The sequence below is a fragment of the Saccopteryx leptura genome, chromosome 4, assembly GCF_036850995.1.
Source record: "Saccopteryx leptura isolate mSacLep1 chromosome 4, mSacLep1_pri_phased_curated, whole genome shotgun sequence".
NCBI classification, from domain to species: domain Eukaryota; kingdom Metazoa; phylum Chordata; class Mammalia; order Chiroptera; family Emballonuridae; genus Saccopteryx; species Saccopteryx leptura.
The window spans coordinates 224125482-224145024 of NC_089506.1; the positions used below are offsets into that span (position 1 = coordinate 224125482).

The 19543-nt window shown below is 53.4% G+C and overlaps 2 protein-coding genes across 4 annotated transcripts in view; one reads left to right on the plus strand and one right to left on the minus strand.

The window, feature by feature from the left end:
- Nucleotides 1-19543, plus strand: part of LOC136404021 (lysine-rich nucleolar protein 1-like) — a 360920-nt gene that overhangs the window by 166290 nt on the left and 175087 nt on the right. The window lies entirely within an intron of this gene.
- Nucleotides 11673-17764, minus strand: LOC136402595 (THUMP domain-containing protein 1-like). The gene is made up of 4 exons (XM_066380094.1): nt 17488-17764; nt 15681-15855; nt 14344-14592; nt 11673-12279 (listed from the first exon to the last, which is right to left on the minus strand). The coding sequence occupies exons 1-4, from the start codon at nt 17719-17721 to the stop codon at nt 11882-11884; spliced, it is 1056 nt and encodes a 351-aa protein (XP_066236191.1). The 5' UTR covers nt 17722-17764; the 3' UTR covers nt 11673-11881.

Here is a 19543-nt window from a genome sequence, read left to right on the forward strand (position 1 = left end):
CAAATAAAAGGAAAACTCTCCCAGTTTCATACCTATTCAGTGCAGTTCGATGTGGGCTCACGCACAGATTTTTTTAGGGCTCCTTAGGTAGCTATCCCGTAGCCTCTACAGACTCGTCACTGACTGATGGCTACCAGAACCGGGTTTCTCCACCAAACTGCCGGTTTCCTTCGACGGCTTATCCCACCGAGTAATGTTATTCCTAGGTGGTGGCGCTTCGTTCTAAACGCACCGATATTCACATTGCACTTTGGTCACAGATCTGAATTTAGCGAGCCACAGAACACACTGAACTTTCCTCTGTACCGTCCACATCTCGACTGGCCTGGCCATGGGCTGCTCCGCTGTATACACGGTGTGACGTCGTCATCTGCGCATGCGCACATGCTGCCACATCATCCTACAGAAACTGGGAGGGTTTTCCTTTTATTTGGTGCAGATTTCACACTTCCATCGTCTTTTGTTGCTTTCCTGTGACCGGTCAGAAGTGCACCATGACTTTATGGACACACTGTAACTGCATCCCGGTGGATGGGGTTGAGGGTGGGGCGCAGCCCGGCGCGGCCCAACGGAAGGGGATCCCCCGCCTCTCTGGGGCGGCGGTCGGCCCTCTCGGGAGTCGCAGCCCTTTATCCGCTGTTTCTAACCCTCCTACGCAGGGACCAGGCACGAGACCTTCCCAGCAGGCACAAGACCCCCCGTGGAGCAGACGGCGGATTCCGGCCCCTGCATTCCCGTTCTTCCCGCCCACGTGGGACAGTCTATACAGGCTGTCACCCCAAACTGTCACCAACTCGGGAAGAGGAGAGAGGATGAGAGCAGAAAAAGGGGGAAGACGGGTGAAGGGAGGAAAGTGGAAATAAAGGACAGAGAGCAGGAAGACGCTGTCACTCGTAACAGGCCCGCCCCCGGCAGCCACGGGGGGACCTTGTGGAACTAGAAGGCGCCACCACCCAGGAGGGTGGGGAGCCCGGCGGGTCCCCGTCGCTCTGTGGCAGCAACTCACGGAGGAGGAGGCGTGGAGACCCTCGCCCAAGACCAGCCTGTGTCCTTAGAGGGGACTCTCTTCCCAGATGCTGCTCTGCTGGCCCCATCATTGCCAGGCACCAAGGGCTTCCTGGTCCACTGGCCCCTTGCACACCCCAAGGGTGACTGACCCTCTGTGTGTGTGGGAGTGGGGAGTGGGGAGTGGCAGGCTTCTACCCCCCTGGGAAGTAAGCTGACGGACCTGAGCACAAGGACCACTGAGGACCTGAGGCTCCACTTCTGAAATGAAGCAAAGAGACTTTCAGCAGAACTTACTCCCTCTAAAGCAAAGAGACTTTCAGCAGAACTTACTTCCTCTAAAGCAAAGAGACTTTCAGCAGAACTTACTCCCTCTAAAGCAAAGAGACTTTCAGCAGAACTTACTTTTTCTAACAGACTCCCTACCCCTGGCCTTGGGGCTGGTTTTGCAGGATTGCCGTTGTACCCCGAGTGCTTCTCCCCGACATAATCCCATAGATAAACATTGCGAATGAGTTTGCCTCACTGCCTGGTTTTACTGCTGGACTTCCTCCCCTCCCCACTCCCTGACCAGAATGCAATCTTGCTCCTGAGCGCATTTGGGACCCCGAGTTTCTGGAACGTCAGTTCCCTCGTGGGTCGCCGGCTTTTGAACTCAAGACTCCTCATCTGACCGCTTGGTTGTGTGGCCGACGTCCGTTTCTCGCGGTTCCAACAGAACACTTCTTGTTGGCTTTTCCCTCGACGTCGTTAGAGACTTCCTTTCTACACGTCAGGGAGGTGAGGTGTTTCTAGGACACCCTGTTTCCCCGGCCTCAGTTTCCAGCACCTGAGACATCGCCTCTTTTCTTCAAACTCCTCGTTTCTATTTCTGCTCCCTGTGGTCTCCTCGCCCCCTCAGCCCAGATTTAGAGCTTCCGGAAATACTGGTCACTTTAGTGAATAACCAAGCGACCTGATTTAATTTCCCACAAGCTCCACAAGGTCCATTTTAGCGGTTCTCCACCGTGACCAAGCACTAAGAACCCCTTGAAGAACTTTTTAAAAACACTGGTGCTGAAAACCGAACCCAGCAGGTTCACATTTCATTGGTCTTGGTGGTGGTGGTGGAAGTGTGTGTGTGCCTGTTGGGGGCGATCCGGATGTTTCTCCAATCTACGCTGAAGCCCACACTTAAATCTGTCACCACCTTGGCATACGGGCAGGTGCCTGTCCGCATCGGTCAGAATGGCCGGGGCACCCAAACTCATACCTGCAGAAAGCCGGGCTACGCTCAGGCCCCCTGGGGCCCACCCAGGTCAGGGCAGCCAACTCCGCCGCGCGTGCACGGGAGGCGGGAGGTCGTGGTCCAGACAGAGGGCAGCCCCCTGGGTCCCCTTGGCGACCAGAGCGGGACCCCCGAGGCAGCCGGGTGCTCCAGAGGAGTCCAGAGGCAGAAGTGAAGTCCCTTCCTGGACCCACGAGGCCAGAGCAGCCTCAGCAGCAGAGTTCCGAGTTCCGAGGATCTGGAGGACCCTCAGGGAGGGGTGTGTGCGGAGAAGAATGGGCCATTGTTGAGTAAGAGGGGGCCCTGCCCTCCCTGCACTGATGGACGCTCGGTCACGGAGGGTGAGAAGGAGCCACAGAGCACGGGGCGAGCCAGACACGGAATAAACCGGGGCCCTGGGGGGTGGCGCAGGAGACCCCTGACCTTGGACACGTCACTGGGCTTCCCGAGGCTCCGTCTTTTCCCCGGTAACGTGGCGCACAGCTCCCAGGGCTGTTGGGACGGTTGGAGGAGGCGGAAGTTTCCACGAGGGCAGCGATGGCACCTGGAGGGCAGGAAGCCGGCCCCGACCCCGCTGCTGACGCTCCCCAACTGTGCGCCAGCCCCACGGGCCTTCTCGGCATCCCTCTCGCGTGCCGGTCACCCTCACACCGCTGGGCCTTTGCACCGGTGGCGTCCTCTGCCGGGCTGCTCTGCCCTCGGCGGTCACTTTCTCAGCCCGGCCTTTCCTGACCACTCACTTCAGTTACTGCTGCTAACTGCCCCCTCCCCCAGCACTCCCCATTCTCTGTCCAGGCTTTGTTCTTCTTCGTGAGACTGACCAGCCACCTGCTTGGTGCCACCTCCTTTATTTTGCCCAGCAGGCAGTAGGTGCTCAGAGATGTGCGTTGAATGAATAAATGAAAGGCAGTTATTTTTATCAGCATCATCGTTACCCTTGTCAGATAGTAACAGGTCATCTCCGGCGAGGGGCCTGCCCAGCTCTTATCATCTTATCAAATAGTGAAGGAGAGAGTGATACTGAGATCAAGTTTCCTGAAGAACAGGTCGTTAATTGTCCCACCTCGCTGAAGGTAGAGTGTTGTTTCAGATCTGGCTGAAAATTCAGAGGTGAGGATGGTTGCCTGGGTCCTGTAAGAGTTCTGGGCACAGGGGAGTAGACTTTAAGGGCCAAGGAGATAATTCCCTGTGGCTGAGCTTGGCAGGAAGGAAAGAGCATGCCCTCATGGAAATGGGCCACCGTGGGCCCCGGCTGGTTGGCTCAGAGGTGGAGCATCAGTTCAGTGTGTGGAAGTCCTGGGTTTGATTCCTGGTCAGGGCACACAGGAGAAGCGCCCATCTGCTTCTCCTCTCCTGCCTTCTCCCTCCCTCTCTTTTCTCCTCCCGCAGCCATGGCTCGAACGGTCTGAGCAAGTTGGCCCTGGGTGCTGAGAATAGCTCCCTGGGTTCTCCTCAGGTGCTAAAATAGCTCAGTTGCTGAGCAACAGAGCAGGGGTCCCAGATAGCCAGAGCATCATCCAGTAGGAAGCTTGCTGGGTGGATCCCAGTCGGGGTGCATGCAGGAGTCTGGGAGTCTGTCTGTCTGCGTCACCTCCTCTCACTTAATAAAAATATATAAATAATAAGAAATGGGCCACCATGGCTGACCAAGAAATGAGACAAAGCCACAGGGGAACAGAACACAGTGACGGCCGAGCATCCAGGGTGACCCCGAATTCTTAGAAAGACCGGCCGTGGACGAGGCTCCGGCCCCTCCTCCCGCGGGGGGACTCTGAGCCCATGCGAAGGGTGAGGAAACCACTCTGAACACGAAGTGAGCCTGGAGTCCCCGTGGGTCCCGGAGTCCCCGTGGGTCCCGGAGACGGGGAGCTCGCACCAGGTTTGACCGGATTCTGGAAAACAAGGAACAGCTGCGCACCTGCGGCCGAGGTCAAGCTGGACCTGCTGCCCGTGGGAGCGTCTCAGCGCGAGGTCCGCCAGATAAAAATGTCGGCTCTGCATTTCCCATTCCCTGACTCGGCAAACACTCAGGAAACTCTCACCGGGTGGCAGGGACACAGTCCTAGGAGAAGTCTGTGTCCTCCTGCAGCTCCTATTCTAGTGCACACCCACGGGGGAGAGGTGACGGACAGTAAACCAAGTCAACACAGAAGAAATACTGGGTGGGGGGGGACATGAAGAGAAACAAATACAAGAGCGGAGGATGATCTGACTCTGGGTGATGGGTACACGGCGTGATCGAGTCCAGACGATGTGGAGATGTTTCCTTCCCTCTGTGGGCTCTGGCTGACCAGTGTCACCCTGCTCAACTTAACTGTCTAAATAAAAAAACATATTGAATGGGAACTGTCTGAGAGGGGAGGTGTTCATTAACTCGATGGTGGGCATTGCTGACCTCGCATTACCCACCCTCAGTGGGCACCATTTTGTCAATCACACCTCAATACAGCTGGAAATAAAAAAGGAAGGTATGTCTTTTAAAAATATATGGAATGTTAGCCCTGGCCGGATGGCTCAGTGCTAGAGCGTCGGCCTGGCGTGCAGAGGTCCCGGATTCGATTCCCGGCCAGGGCACACAGGAGAAGCACCCATCTGCCTCTCCACCCCTCCCCCTCTCCTTCCTCTCTGTCTCTCTCTTCCCCTCCCACAGCCAAGGCTTCATTGGAGCAAAGATGGCCCGGGCGCTGGGGATGGCTCCTTGGCCTCTGCCCCGGGCACTGGGGTGGCTCTGGTCGCGGCAGAGTGATGCCCCGGAGGGACAGAGCATCGCCCCCTGGTGGGCAGAGCATCACCCCCTGGTGGGCATGCCGGGTGGATCCCGGTCGGGCGCATGCGGGAATCTGTCTGTCTCTCCGTTTCCAGTTTCAGAAAAATACAAAAAAAAAAAAAAAAAAAAAATATATATATATATATATATATATATATATATATATATATATATATATATATATATGAAATGTTAGAAAGTGATACAGGTTAAAAAAAAAAGAAAAAAGGAGAATTCAAGGTAGGTGAGGCCGGAGACTGGTGGTGCCCGGTTGGCGAGAGTTTGAGTTCCAGTTGTGGTTAGGGAGGTCGCTGAGGCACCCGGAGCTGAGACCCGTGGGCAGCAAGCAAGGCAGTGACCCGCGGGCAAGGGGTGTTCTGGCCGAAAACCCAGCAAGCCGGGCGGGGCGGGGAGGGGGGAGTGGGGGGGGGGTCGACAGGAAGCAGAGCTGGCCAGAGGAGCGGGAGTCGCTAGCAGGGGCACAGGAGAGACTGTTGATATTCAAGAAGACCCCTCTGTCCCCCCTGCTGGGTTTCGGGCCAAAGTTTCCCGCCAGAGGCCGAGTCAGCAAACCGCCCTCAGCAGCCGCCGCGACAGGAGCTGCAGTATTTACAGGTATGAAGGCCTGAATTCAGCTCACACAGAGCCGGAAGCCTTTGCATTTCTGTTCAGAACAAGGTACTCTGGACGGACACCCTGCAGTGAACATGTCAGCTGACCCGGAGGCCTTTGCCGATTCAGCCCCGTAAGAAGGCGGGGCCGGAGGGGTGCTGGGCACAGAGCAGGAGGTCTGGGGACTCTCATTTCAGCTGTCCAGAGGGGTGCTGGGCACAGAGCAGGGGGTCTGGGGACTCTAATTTCAGCTGTCCAGAGGGGTGCTGGGCACAGAGCAGGGGGTCTGGGGACTCTCATTACAGCTGTCCAGAGGCGTGCTGGGCACAGAGCAGGGGGTCTGGGGACTCTAATTTCAGCTGTCCAGAGGGGTGCTGGGCACAGAGCAGGAGGTCTGGGGACTCTCATTTCAGCTGTCCAGAGGGGTGCTGGGCACAGAGCAGGGGGTCTGGGGACTCTAATTTCAGCTGTCCAGAGGGGTGCTGGGCACAGAGCAGGGGGTCTGGGGACTCTAATTTCAGCTGTCCAGAGGGGTGCTGGGCACAGAGCAGGAGGTCTGGGGACTCTAATTTCAGCTGTCCAGAGGGGTGCTGGGCACAGAGCAGGGGGTCTGGGGACTCTCATTACAGCTGTCCAGAGGCGTGCTGGGCACAGAGCAGGGGGTCTGGGGACTCTAATTTCAGCTGTCCAGAGGGGTGCTGGGCACAGAGCAGGGGGTCTGGGGACTCTCATTACAGCTGTCCAGAGGCGTGCTGGGCACAGAGCAGGAGGTCTGGGGACTCTAATTTCAGCTGTCCAGAGGGGTGCTGGGCACAGAGCAGGGGGTCTGGGGACTCTAATTTCAGTTGTCCAGAGGGGTGCTGGGCACAGAGCAGGAGGTCTGGGGACTCTAATTTCAGCTGTCCAGAGGGGTGCTGGGCACAGAGCAGAGGGTCTGGGGACTCTAATTTCAGCTGTCCAGAGGGGTGCTGGGCACAGAGCAGGGGGTCTGGGGACTCTAATTTCAGCTGTCCAGAGGGGTGCTGGGCACAGAGCAGGGGGTCTGGGGACTCTCATTACAGCTGTCCAGAGGCGTGCTGGGCACAGAGCAGGGGGTCTGGGCACTCTAATTTCAGCTGTCCAGAGGGGTGCTGGGCACAGAGCAGGGGGTCTGGGCACTCTAATTTCAGCTGTCCAGAGGGGTGCTGGGCACAGAGCAGGGGGTCTGGGGACTCTAATTTCAGCTGTCCAGAGGGGTGCTGGGCACAGAGCAGGGGGTCTGGGGACTCTAATTTCAGCTGTCCAGAGGGGTGCTGGGCACAGAGCAGGAGGTCTGGGGACTCTAATTTCAGCTGTCCAGAGGGGTGCTGGGCACAGAGCAGGGGGTCTGGGGACTCTCATTACAGCTGTCCAGAGGGGTGCTGGGCACAGAGCAGGAGGTCTGGGCACTCTCATTTCAGCTGTCCAGGGGTCCAGGGGGCCCAGGGCCAGGGGGCAGAGGGCAAAGGTGGCGGCAGCATTTCGGAGACGTCAGGAGTCCCGGAGGGGCCGTGAAGGAAGGAGGCAGACTGGGGCGGGTGGCCGTAGAAAAGGGACTCTGGGAGGTGACACTTGGAAGTCACCTGTTCTCTCCAAACCCCACTTTCTGTATCTGTCAAGCGGAGAAAAGGACCCGTCATAGAATTGTCACAAGGGCTGAAGGAAACAATGTTGACAAAGCACTTTCCAAACCTGCAGGCAGCTGCAGTGGTCGTGGGTTGTTATTTCATTCAGGCTGTGATGCCAACACCACAGAATGGTGGCTTCAACAACATCTGTTCCCCGGAGTTCTGGAGGCTGGGCAGTCCAAGCTCAAGGCACCCCGGGCAGATGTGCTGTCCGGCGAGGACCCACTTCCATGTTCGCTGTGTGCTCACCAGGCAGAGGGGGCAAGGGAGACCCTTCTCTAGAGGTGGCACCCTCCTGTCCTGGCCACTTCCCAAAGTCCCGGCCTCCTGAGGCCACCCCACTGGGCGCTGGCAGTGAACAGACACATTTTAAAGGATCACAGATATTTAATCTATGGGTTCCTGTTCAAGTACAGTCCCGGGCGGGTCTAAGGAACCCCCGGGGGATGCTGATGTTGCCGGTCCACAGTCCACCCTGTGAGGACAAGGCGTGAACTCCGGGCTGTCCAGTGTGGCAGCCCCTGGCTGCGAGTAGCTGCTGCCCCCTTGAAATGGGGCTCGTTTTATACAACCTGACAAATGCCGGTGAGTGCAAAATACACCTTGCATCTCAAGAACTTGTTACCAAAAAAAAAAAAAAGTAAACTATCTCCATAATAATTTCTTTTAGGGCAAATACATGTTGAAATGATAGGATATAGCTGGTGACATAAAATGTATTATTAAAATGAATTTCACCTGGTTCTGTTTTTTTTCGTTTTTTTAGTTTTGTTTTGTTTTTTGAATGGAGCTACTGGAAAACCGTCTCTCACATGTGTAGCTCACGTTGCGTGTTTCTGTTGGACAGCTCGGCCCCAGTGTGTTCTCCAGTGTGGACAGGCCAGCTCAGAACTCACCACAGGTCTTCCTGGGAGGTTCGCTTTGAAGGGACTGGGCCTGGGAAGTGGGCTCCGAGCAGCAGAGATTCGCAGGCGGAGAGAGGGAAAAGGGCTGGGCCCAGAGGCGGCTTTAACGGCGGGCGCACGGGACGGGTGCCCTGGGCCCCGACTCCCCGAAGGGCCCAACTAAACCCCAACTTGACACTTTTTTCTAACGTAAGAGGCCTAATCTTTTCTTCTGCGCCCGGAGCCTCAACAAACCTTAATCCGCCTCTGGCTGGACCCCAGGTTCAGAGAAGAGACATGGCCAAGACCACAAGGCAGAACTAAGCAAATCAAGTACCCGACTCATCTACAAGTCGGTGTGTGACAGTCACCATCAGGGCTGAGGACAGACCACTCCCTCTAACCCAGCGTCTGCCCAAAGCCCAGAACTGAGAGCAGTGCCCTCCCCGACCTTGGTGACAGGCAGGGGACAGCAGCATGAGGCACGCTGAGGCCCGACTTCCTGGCCCTGAGGCATCGCCGGGATGCTGTGGGCCTCATGGACGGACACACCTGTCCCCTCTGTCTGTCCACCCTGCCCCCCTCCACACCTGTCCCTGTCCCCTCTGTCTGTCCACCCTGCCCCCTCCACACCTGTCCCTGTCCCGTCTGTCCACCCTGCCCCCCCTCCACACCTGTCCCTGTCCCCTCTGTCTGTCCACCCTGTCCCCCTCCACACCTGTCCCTGTCCCCTCTGTCTGTCCACCCTACCCCCCTCCACACCTGTCCCCCCTGTCTGTCCACCCTGCCCCCCCCTCAGGAAACCGTCAGCCTGGGGAGGCAGCAAGTGCCTGAGTCCTTCAACTTTGCCCGGGACGTACAGGGTGTGTGGGGTCAGCTGGAAAGGGGACACCTGCTCTCCCCTGGCGTCCATCTTGGGCATCAGAGGCGGCCCCAGTTCCCTTTGACACTCAGGATGACAAGCCATGTTGATGTGGACGTTTGGACCTGGGAACTGGGTGAGTCTTACAGTGTAAACTGTGAGCGTTTGCCTGGCTGTGTTGGTGCAGTGCCTACAGCCTTGGCCTGAAATGCAGAAGCGCCCAGTTCAAAACCCTGGGCCTAAGCCATGGTTGGTTGGCTCAGTGGTAGAGCGTCGGCCTGGCGTGCAGGAGTCCCAGGTTCAATTCCCAGCCAGGGCACACAGGAGAAGCGCCCATCTGCTTCTCCACCCCTCCCCCTCTCCTTCCTCTCTGTCTCTCTCTTCCCCTCCCGCAGCCAAGGCTCCATTGGAGCAAAGATGGCCCGGGCACTGGGGATGGCTCCATGGCCTCTGCCCCAGGCGCTAGAGTGGCTCTGGTTGCGGCAGAGCATCACCCCCTGGTGGGCATGCCGGGTGGATCCCAGTCGGGCGCATGTGGGAGTCTGTCTGACTGCCTCCCTATTTCCAACTTCAGAAAAATACAAAAAAAAAAAAAAGATTTGAAGTACTCTAGCCTGACCAACAGTGCTGCAGTGGACAGAGCGTCAACCTGGACACTGAGGTCCCAGGTTTAAAACCACCAGGTCACCAACTTGAGTGCAGGCTCATCCAGCTTTTGAGCACAGGGTCATAGTTTTAAGCATGGGGGGAAAGTGTATTCAAAGAAAAATATTCAGAACAGAATTTTGCTTAAGAATTTTACATATTACTAATTCTTTAAGATGCATGAAAATATTAATGTTAAAATGAGAAAGGTATAAAATTCAAAAGCCAACAAATAAATTTATATACTATAACACTGTAACTCGTTTTGGGGCAAATACACACAAAATATCTGAAACTTGGATCACTTAAAAGTGATTATTCAACAGCAACTAATACATTTTTGTATCCTAATTTTTAGGAATGTAATGACTTCTACTGATAAATAGTTGACATATAATCATCTCTTATGATATATCGATTTATTATAAAGTAAGAGATTTACTCAGAGGCAGAAAGAAAAATAAATATCAATGTTTATGGAACAAATTTATTTTGATATTTTCTAAAAATATCAAGATGTGTATATACATATATATATATAAAAAGTCCACATTGGGTCATACCAAAAGCAGTACAAGTCCAAATATTTAGAAATTACACTTAATCTTGGAGAAACATGTTCTAAAGTAGCAAGTTCAACACTTATTCCTCCACTGAGAAAAACAAGTTTACATGGAACAAAAAAAGTCTGCAACACAAAAACCAACTTTTAAAAACTGACATAAAACAGAAAGAAAAGCCCTTCAAGTCTAAGCTGGATCCTGTCGCTTATACAGTAACAGGCTCTTGCCCCAGTCGGGTCTCACCAAATACAGATACAAAGGGAGATGAGATGAGGACACGGCTGAGCCAACACTGCCCCCAGAGGAGCTGTGACGAGTCCGAGGAGCCCCGTCCGCAGAGCTGCGCTGTGCGCAGACCGCCCGCTTACTGCCAGAGGTCCGGCTCTCACCGCCCCAATACAAGTCGTCCCTGACCTGGAGCAAGTCAGATGAAGGCACCCAAATCCTACTGTGTCCCCCAAAATGGTATTTAGAATCTTCGTATCCTTTCAAAATGACCTCCAACTATTCAGGGTTAATATTCTAAGTTTGTCAAGATACTTAAGAAAGTTCCCGAGTCATCCGAGTGGGCAAGGCCCTGTCTAATCTCTCTGCCTCTCCCAAACCCTTCCCGTCTGGCCTGCCAAGCAGGAAGGGTTAGAATCCATTCCCGTGCTCACCGGTCATGAAACAAAACACAGCCATCGAGGGTGTGGGAAGACTGACCATTGGTAATACTCCCAAAGTTTTTAAAATTCAAGAATACATCTCCAAAACCTAACGCCACAGTCCCTGAAGATTCTCAGCCAGGACATTTATTTCACAGCCCTGACCAGGTGCTGCCGTAGGGGCATGGGGTGTCCACCTGGAACGCTGAGGACTCAGGTTCGAAACCCTAAGGTTGTTGGCTCTAATGCGGGCTCATCCCGCTTGGGTGGGGGTCACCAGCTTGAGCCCAAGGTCTCTGGCTTGAGCAAGGGGGCTCTGCCTCAGCTCGAGGCCCTCATGGGGGCACGTATGCAAAAGTCATCAATGGTAACTAAAGGCGCGGTGGCTTCCATTCCATGCTAATCTCTCTCCCTTCTTTCTGTCTCTCCTTGTCTGCCCCCCCCCTCTCGCTAAAAGAAAAAAAAATTGTAGCGCTGCTCATCAGGTTTGTGTGTAATAAACCACTGCTCGTACAATATAAAAAAGGGCACAACAGCTAAACAAGAAATCACAAAACGTGCAGACACTTCATAAAACAGTTCACTTCTAACCCACGGGACCCCGGTTTCTGCAGAGTTGAGTCAGCAGAGCCGCCACACACAAAACCCCCAAGTGGAAACTCAGAGTGGAAACTTCCCCGAAGGCTGGAGGTTGTGCCTAGTTTACAGCACGGTCCGCCCCCGTTGGTCAGCGGGAGAGACCCCACCACGCCCCCTCCTCCCACTCTCCCCCGCCCCCAGCAGCGGTCACCGCCCCTCCCAGCGCCTCACTGCGCGTGGACCTACCTCGCTGCCACGCGGGGCTGAAACTTTCTCTAAGGAAACCGTCCCCACTGTGAGCGCGGGGCCGCCCGGCCACAGGAGAAGTTCAAAAACAAAATTTCCAGTAACAAGTTTACAGGGAGCCCCAGCGCCCGCCCGCGGAACCCCAGCTGGGAACCCCCCTAGGAGAGGTTGTTTTCTCCGGACTCGGACCCTTCGGGGTTGGCACCGTCTCCCCGCAGCCCCGGGGCCTGGGACGCAGGCTCTGCGGGCCCCAGCTCCGCACTCTCCGGCGGCTCCGGCCGGTGACCGTTTCCTCCGGCCGGGTCTTCTGGACTCGACCGGTCTCCAGCTCCGGGCGGAGCCTCCCCGCCGTTCTCGGCCCGCGCGGCCGGCCTGGGGGGGCGCGGGCGCGGGTCCGGGGCGCCCTTCACCACCTCCTGCAGGTTGTACTTTCTGAACAGCACGTAGTCCTGCACCACGGCCAGGCAGCAGACGGCCTTGATGATCTCCACCACCACCGTGTACCGCGGGCTGCTGAGATCCACTCTGTTCTCCGAATTGAGGCTGCCCACCACTCCTGTCCCGGGAAGAGGGGAAACGGCTCAGAAGGGTGTCGTGGGGCGTGACCGCGCATCTCCTTCCGTCTGGGACTTGTCAGAACGAAACACACCATTCCACTCTGCTACCCAGATCAGTCAAGTATCCTGAAGAGCACTTTTCCCCCCAAAGAAAAATTTAATCTTGGTTGGGGAAAAAACCTAAATGTCTAACTAACAGAAAATCTTGTATCCAACCTACTAAAGTCAGTAGTGGGTTGATATTATGTTTAGATTGATTTTAGAGAGAGAAACAGACAGACACAAAGACAGAGAGAGAAAAACACTGACTCACTGTTCTGATTCACGCCGTCACTGTTTGACTCTTGTGTGTGCCCAGCTGGGAGTCTGACCCCAACCAGAGTGCTGGGGTGATGCCCAGAGTGCTGGGGCGATGCTCGGAGCAGCTGAGCCACCCAGCCGGGGCCGGTATTATTTTAAAGACATCTTAATATATTTGCTCTATGCTCAAAACTGGAAGCCCTTAACTGAACAAAATTGTTTTTAAAAACTTTTATTTTATTTTTCAGTTTCGCTTTATTCTTCCGTGTTGTTCTGTGTTAGTCTCAGGTGCACAGCACAGTGCTTTGACAAGGATGTATTCTGCAGAGTGGCCCCTGTCCCCGCCAACCGGTACACAGTGACCACGATGCTCCTCACCACACTCCCTGTGCTGGGATCTAAGCTCTGTGGCTCGCCTTCACCACCAGTCTCTCCTGTCCCATCCCTCCACCTGGCGCACCCACACTCCACCTCCCCCCACCGTCAGCTCTCAGTCTGCTCTGTGCCTACGCGTCTTCTTCATTCTGTCTGCTCTGTGCCTACGCGTCTTCTTCATTCTGTCTGCTCTGCGCCTACGCGTCTTCTTCATTCTGTCTGCTCTGTGCCTACGCGTCTTCTTCATTCTGTCTGCTGTGCCTACACGTCTTCTTCATTCTGTCTGCTCTGTGCCTACGCGTCTTCTTCATTCTGTCTGCTCTGTGCCTACGCGTCTTCTTCATTCTGTCTGCTGTGCCTACACGTCTTCTTCATTCTGTCTGCTCTGTGCCTACGTGTCTTCTTCATTCTGTCTGCTCTGTGCCTACGCGTCTTCTTCATTCTGTCTGCTCTGTGCCTACACGTCTTCTTCATTCTGTCTGCTCTGCGCCTACGTGTCTTCATTCTGTCTGCTCTGTGTCTTCTTCATTCTGTCTGCTCTGCGCCTGCACGTCTTCTTCATTCTGTCTGCTCTGTGTCTTCTTCATTCTGTCTGCTCTGCGCCTACGCGTCTTCTTCATTCTGTCTGCTCTGCGCCTACGCGTCTTCTTCATTCTGTCTGCTCTGCGCCTACGTGTCTTCTTCATTCTGTCTGCTCTGTGCCTGCGCGTCTTCTTCATTCTGTCTGCTCTGTGCCTACGTGTCTTCTTCATTCTGTCTGCTCTGTCTGTCTGCTCTGTGCCTACACGTCTTCTTCATTCTGTCTGCTCTGTGCCTACACGTCTTCTTCATTCTGTTTGCTGTTCTCTAGGTTCCACATTAAGTGAAATTATATGATACTGTATTTGTCCTTTTATTTCCAACTTATTTCACTTAGCGTAACACCAGCTAGATCTATCCATGGTGTCGCAAGAAGGGAAGATGTCATTCCTTTTTTATGGCCAAGCAGTGCTCCGTTGTGCAAACGCACACAGCTTCTCTGTGCACTTGTCTACTGCACACCGTTGGTGGAAATGCGGATTGGTGCAATCACGCTGGAAAACAGTGTGCAGATTCCTTAAAAACTATTCTTAAAAAACAAGTATTTCCTGCCCGACCTGTGGTGGCGCAGTGGATAAAGCCTCGACCTGGAAATGCTGAGGTCGCCGGTTCGAAACCCTGGGCTTGCCTGGTCAAGGCACATATGGGAGTTGATGCTTCCAGCCCCCCCCCCCCCCCCCCCGTTTCTCTCCTCTCTCTCTCCTCTCTAAAATTAATAAAAAAAATAAAAATTTTAAAAAAAAAAGAATCAACCAAAAAACAAGTATTTCCTGTTGTAACCAATGTAAAATAATAACCGAGAAACATACCGGCCACTTCTTTGATAACTTCCTCTCTATTGACGTGACTGTTATTTCGAGCTTTGTACACAATCTGGAATGTTCCTTTATTTGGAGCTTTAAACCAGGGTTCCAGAAACGTTTCTGCGTATTTCTTCATGTCTTCTAAGAAAGCCTTGCAGGTGCCCGAGACGGGCAACATTCGCAGAATGACACGGGTTTTCTTCTTTTTGGTTTTGTGCATATCTTGGAGAATATGGTGTACCAATCTCTCGGGTTCTAGAAGGGAAAGAAAAAAAAAAGGTCAGCACAGAAGAAACAAGTTAGAATGTAAGCTCTCAGACATTTTAAAGCCTCTGCAGACACTCTAACATGAATTTTCACCAGCAGTGACTTAAATACGCAAGAGAGTAGAAGAAATCATTCCTTTTCACTTTAAATAAGGCTAGCCAACCATGTTTTCCAACTAATATTTTTTCAGTGCCTACTTCATTTGTATTAATACTCTAATATTTTAACTCTTCAACATCATTACCGCTTTCACTGAAAACAACTGTTAACAAAAACTGGAGTTACATTTTTGTGATGTCTGACTTACCCATGACAATACCGTATTGTTGTTTTTCTGTAACAATGACAACTATAAAAGTAACAAACATTAAATTATACATTATTTTTTTACAGAAACAAGAATCTGCAAGTCACTTAAAAAGATTTAACCCATTAGCTAAGTTTTTCAGAAACTAGAACTGAGACCTTGAAGGAGCCCTAAACGAGGAATTGCACAAGGTCATGATGTAGGCCTTCGGTCACATCCCGATAACATACAAGTCTAAATGGGGCTGCTCAGAGCTTTTTAATTCTGTTAAATTAGTCAACTGCATTTTAAAAATCTAGAAACTTCTCCAGATTTCCAATTTCTTTTTGAAAAATCATAAGATTTGACCCTGTCAGGACTATAGTCTCTCAAGTCTGAAGCCATTCCCAATCAGATGGAGCTGAGTGCGGCTGGTCCTTTTAGACAGAACACGCACTGTTTTACTGTAAGTTATATACAAAGATAGTGGCAAAACTATGTTTTTTCACTCCTAAGTCAACGCTATGTCTACCACCCACTCCACCTTTCTGTAAGCCTAGTGCGAAGACCGTGTGGAGAGGCTGCGATCGTACATGGTAATCAACTGGGCCACACCACGAAGCCACTGTGGGTAGTGTTCTCTGTGAGGGGGAGACAGCCAGCTGGCAGGACATCAGTAACCGTAATACTGGTCACAACCACGAAGCCACTGTGGGTAGTGTTCTCTGTGAGGGGGAGACAGCCAGCTGGCAGGGCAGCAGTAACCGTAAGGAACACTGGTCAGACACACCTATCCCAAGTGTTCTGATGAAGACCACGTTGTTGGCTCCGCTCTCCACGGACTGGAACCTTCTCAGCCGCATCTCCGTGGACGCTTTGATGTCCCCCACTTCCTTCTTCAAGGCAGCCTCCACGTCGTCGTCCTCTTCCTCGCTCCCAGCGGGCGGCTCACCCTCGTCTGTAAACTGTTGGCACAAACGAGTGGGTAAGAATGCCGTAACAGCAGGAACAGCACCCGTGAAAAGCTGTCACAACCTAGAGATGAAACTCCCGGAGGCAGAGAAGTGAACAGCGAAGCTTTTTATGAGGTGACCTGGACATCACTCCCTCCGAGAGGAGAAGGAAGACGGGTGTTCCTCAGACAGACTGGGGCGCATATACTCTGAAACTTTTCAAAGAGCACTGTGACAGTCCAGGACGGAGGGAAATGTGCCCACCAGATAAAACCCTTCCAGGGTGGATCCTTCACTCATCTCCTCTTTTGAATCTTTGTGCCTGTCGACACTCTCCTTTTGGTGAGGTCAGACCAAATAGTTAGGGAATTAAAAGCTCTCGCTCCTCTGCTGTGCTGAGGAAGAGGGAGCAGAGACAGTTCCACAAGCTGCTCTTGGTACCAGTGTGGACAGGACAGGCACCTGATGCCCAGTGATCCGCCCCATCCATACAGCTGCCAACCAGGCACTAATAACAAGTGAACATATTTTTGGACCTTTTTACTATATATATCAGGATGTATTCTATGTACATAAGCGAATTTTAGCTAACTTTAAGAAGTACTATCATTATTCTTTTTTAATCGAGCTCAGCAGAATTAAATAGCATGCCCCTAGCCAAGCCCCAGAGCCAGTACCTAGATTCAAATCCCCTCTGTACTAACTAGCCCTCCTTCCTTCATTTAATTCTTGGGGAGCCCGTAAGTGTGTTAGTCCAAATCCTAAACCAAGCTTAGAACGATCAGCAAACTGCGACGCGGACCATTAGTTTTGACGGAGTATTGGCGCGGAAGCTTTTACTTTGAACATGTATTTTTATGGGCATTTGAGAAACTAGAACTAATGCCCCACTATTTCAGAGATACTGCTTGGGAGAAACGCCTGCAGACAGGCAGGGTGCTCAGACAGTGGTAGCATATGGCAAAACCCACGAGGACCAATGAAGTTTGCTTCTCATGAACGTGGGCCATCTCCTGAACCTCCTTCCTTAACCCTCCGAGTCGTCCTCCACATGACGTCCCAAGCCTGTCCTTAAGAAGTCAATGTTCTGGAAAAAAGCCTCAGACACACAACTTCCAGGCCACAGGAAGTCATCCACACTGCTCACAAAAGTAGGGGGTCAGCGACCGGGCAGACCCTCCACCCAGCAGCACTATCCGCCTGCTGTCATAGCGCATTTTCACCAAGGAACTGAAAGCTGGTTTGGCAGCTCCTCTGCGTCAACGAACAACTTTCTCTGACCTGTTCTCTGCGTTTCTGATGTTCTTGTTTCATGTAAAAAAAAAAAAAAAAAAAAATCAAATGCTGCTTTTTTTTTTAATACCTTCCTAGTGATTTTGAAATACTCCCTAGTTCTGGTGAGCACTTATCCAGACACTGGAGGAAGGGCTGGGAAGACCGCCACGTGGGAACGTCCCCAGCCCAGGGTCGCCAGGGATACCGGACAAGGTGAAGGTGCCAGAGCGCAGGCGAGGCCACGCCCCGGCCAGGCCACGCCCCCGGCTGGGCCACGCCCCGCGCCGCCCGCCGCTCGCGCATGCGCCTGGGGGCGGGCGGCCTTCGGCCTCGCCAGCCGACCAGCAGGGCGGCCCCCAGGGTCCGTACCTTCTCGGGCCCGTACAAGGCGTCGCCGTACTCGTTGAGCAGGCTGTAGGCCTCCTCCACGCACTTGCGCTCGTTCATGTTGCAGGTAATGAGAATGCCCTGCAGCCCGGGTTCCAGCTGCCGGGGCCCGCCGCCTTCGCAGCGCCGAGCGCGCTTGGCCTGCACGTACTGAGCCTTGACCTTGCGCTTCCCGCCGCCGCCGCCCTGAGGGGACTGCTGGGCCGGGCTCGCCATGGTGCGGGCGGCGCGGCGCGGCCACACGTGCTCCTCGGCGCCTCTGCGCGTCGCCGCTCTGCTGCTGGCGCGCGCTGCTGACGTCAGGCGCGCGCGAGGGTCTCCACGCCCCCCACACCTCGCCCGCCCGCCCTGCTGCTCCGGGTCCTAAAGCCAGTCGCATTCAGGCCTGCCGAGGTGCGCGGGGTCGGCCCTGCCGCTCCCCTCGTGAGGATTTTTTTTAAATTGATTTTAGAGAGAGGAAGTGGGGGGAGAGAGAGAGAGACAGGAACATTAGTCTTGTCCTGTATGTGCCCTGACCAGGGATTGAACTGGCAACCTCTGTTCTCCAGGACAACGCTCTAACCACTGCGCCATCTGGCCAGGGCGCCCCTCCCCGGGATTGACAGGCGCTTCCTCCCGGAGGAGCGGTCTGCGGGCGGAGGGGGCCTGTGCACTGCACTGGATGCTGGTCCTCCAGGGGGCCCGCGTCCTGCTCCGTTCCTTAGACACGGGCCTTGGTGAGCATGGGGCAGCACCAGGAGTTTATAGTCTATGTAAGGCTCCAGGGCTTGCCCTCAGGGGGGCAGACTATAGGTTGCAGATTTTCTGCTGTTACAGTAATATAAGGTTATAGTAATTAAATATATAGAAAAATATGGAAGATGTATAAAAATAATTAGGATATAATATTAAAAGCAATTAAGGAAATGAAATAAAATGATGCTGGCTGGATAAAAATTAAAATAGCGTGTACAGATATGATAAACAGACTGTCTTTTGTGCAGGGCTCAGTGTGTGTGTGGTTACACATCGCTGAGAAGTGGCTTGATGTCACAACTGTGGGTTGACAGACAGGAGGCTTCCCTAGTAACATTTTAAAAGTGGCTTGATGTAACATTTCAGTAGACCAGGGGTCAGGAACCTATAGCTCGTGAGCCAGATGTGGCTCTTTTGATGGCTGCATCTGGCTCACAGACAACTCTTTAATAAAAATAATAATAACGTTAAAAATATAAAACAGGCCCTGGCTGGTTGGCTTAGTGGTAGAGCGTCGGCCTGGCGTGCAGGGGACCCGGGTTCGATTCCCGGCCAGGGCACACAGGAGAAGCGCCCATTTGCTTCTCCACCACCCCCCTCCTCTCTGTCTCTCTCTTCCCCTCCCGCAGCCAAGGCTCCATTGGAGCAAAGATGGCCCGGGCGCTGGGGATGGCTCCTTGGCCTCTGCCTCAGGCGCTAGAGTGGCTCTGGTTGCGGCAGAGCGACACCCCGGAGGGGCAGAGCATCGCCTCCTGGTGGGCAGAGCGTCGCCCCTGGTGGACATGCCGGGTGGATCCCGGTCAGGCGCATGCGGGAGTCTGTCTGACTGTCTCTCCCCGTTTCCAGCTTCAGAAAAATACAAAAAAAAAAAAAAATATATATATATATATAAGATTCTCATGTATTACAATCCATTCATTTCCTACCGCTCCTGTTCATGGCTGCGGGTGGCTGGAGCCGATCACAGCTGTCCTCCGGGACAACACCAGATTTTTATTGGATAATGCGTAAAGTACATGAGTCGTTGTATGGCTCTTACAGAATTACATTTTAAAATATATGGCGTTCATGGCTCTCTCAGCCAAAAAGTTTCCCGACCCCTACAGTAGATTAACATAAAAGGGGTTCCTTGCCAGGAACTCCCAAAAAGGTGGTTTGAGGTGATCATCCTGTAAATGACACCTGTTAGAAGGTGTTGGCCAGAAAAGGTACTAAAGCTGAGGGGCCCCCTGCTGAAGTAATCTCCCAGACTCCAATGTTGATGTGGACTGTCTCCATGCCACTCTGAGCTCTGACCAGACAG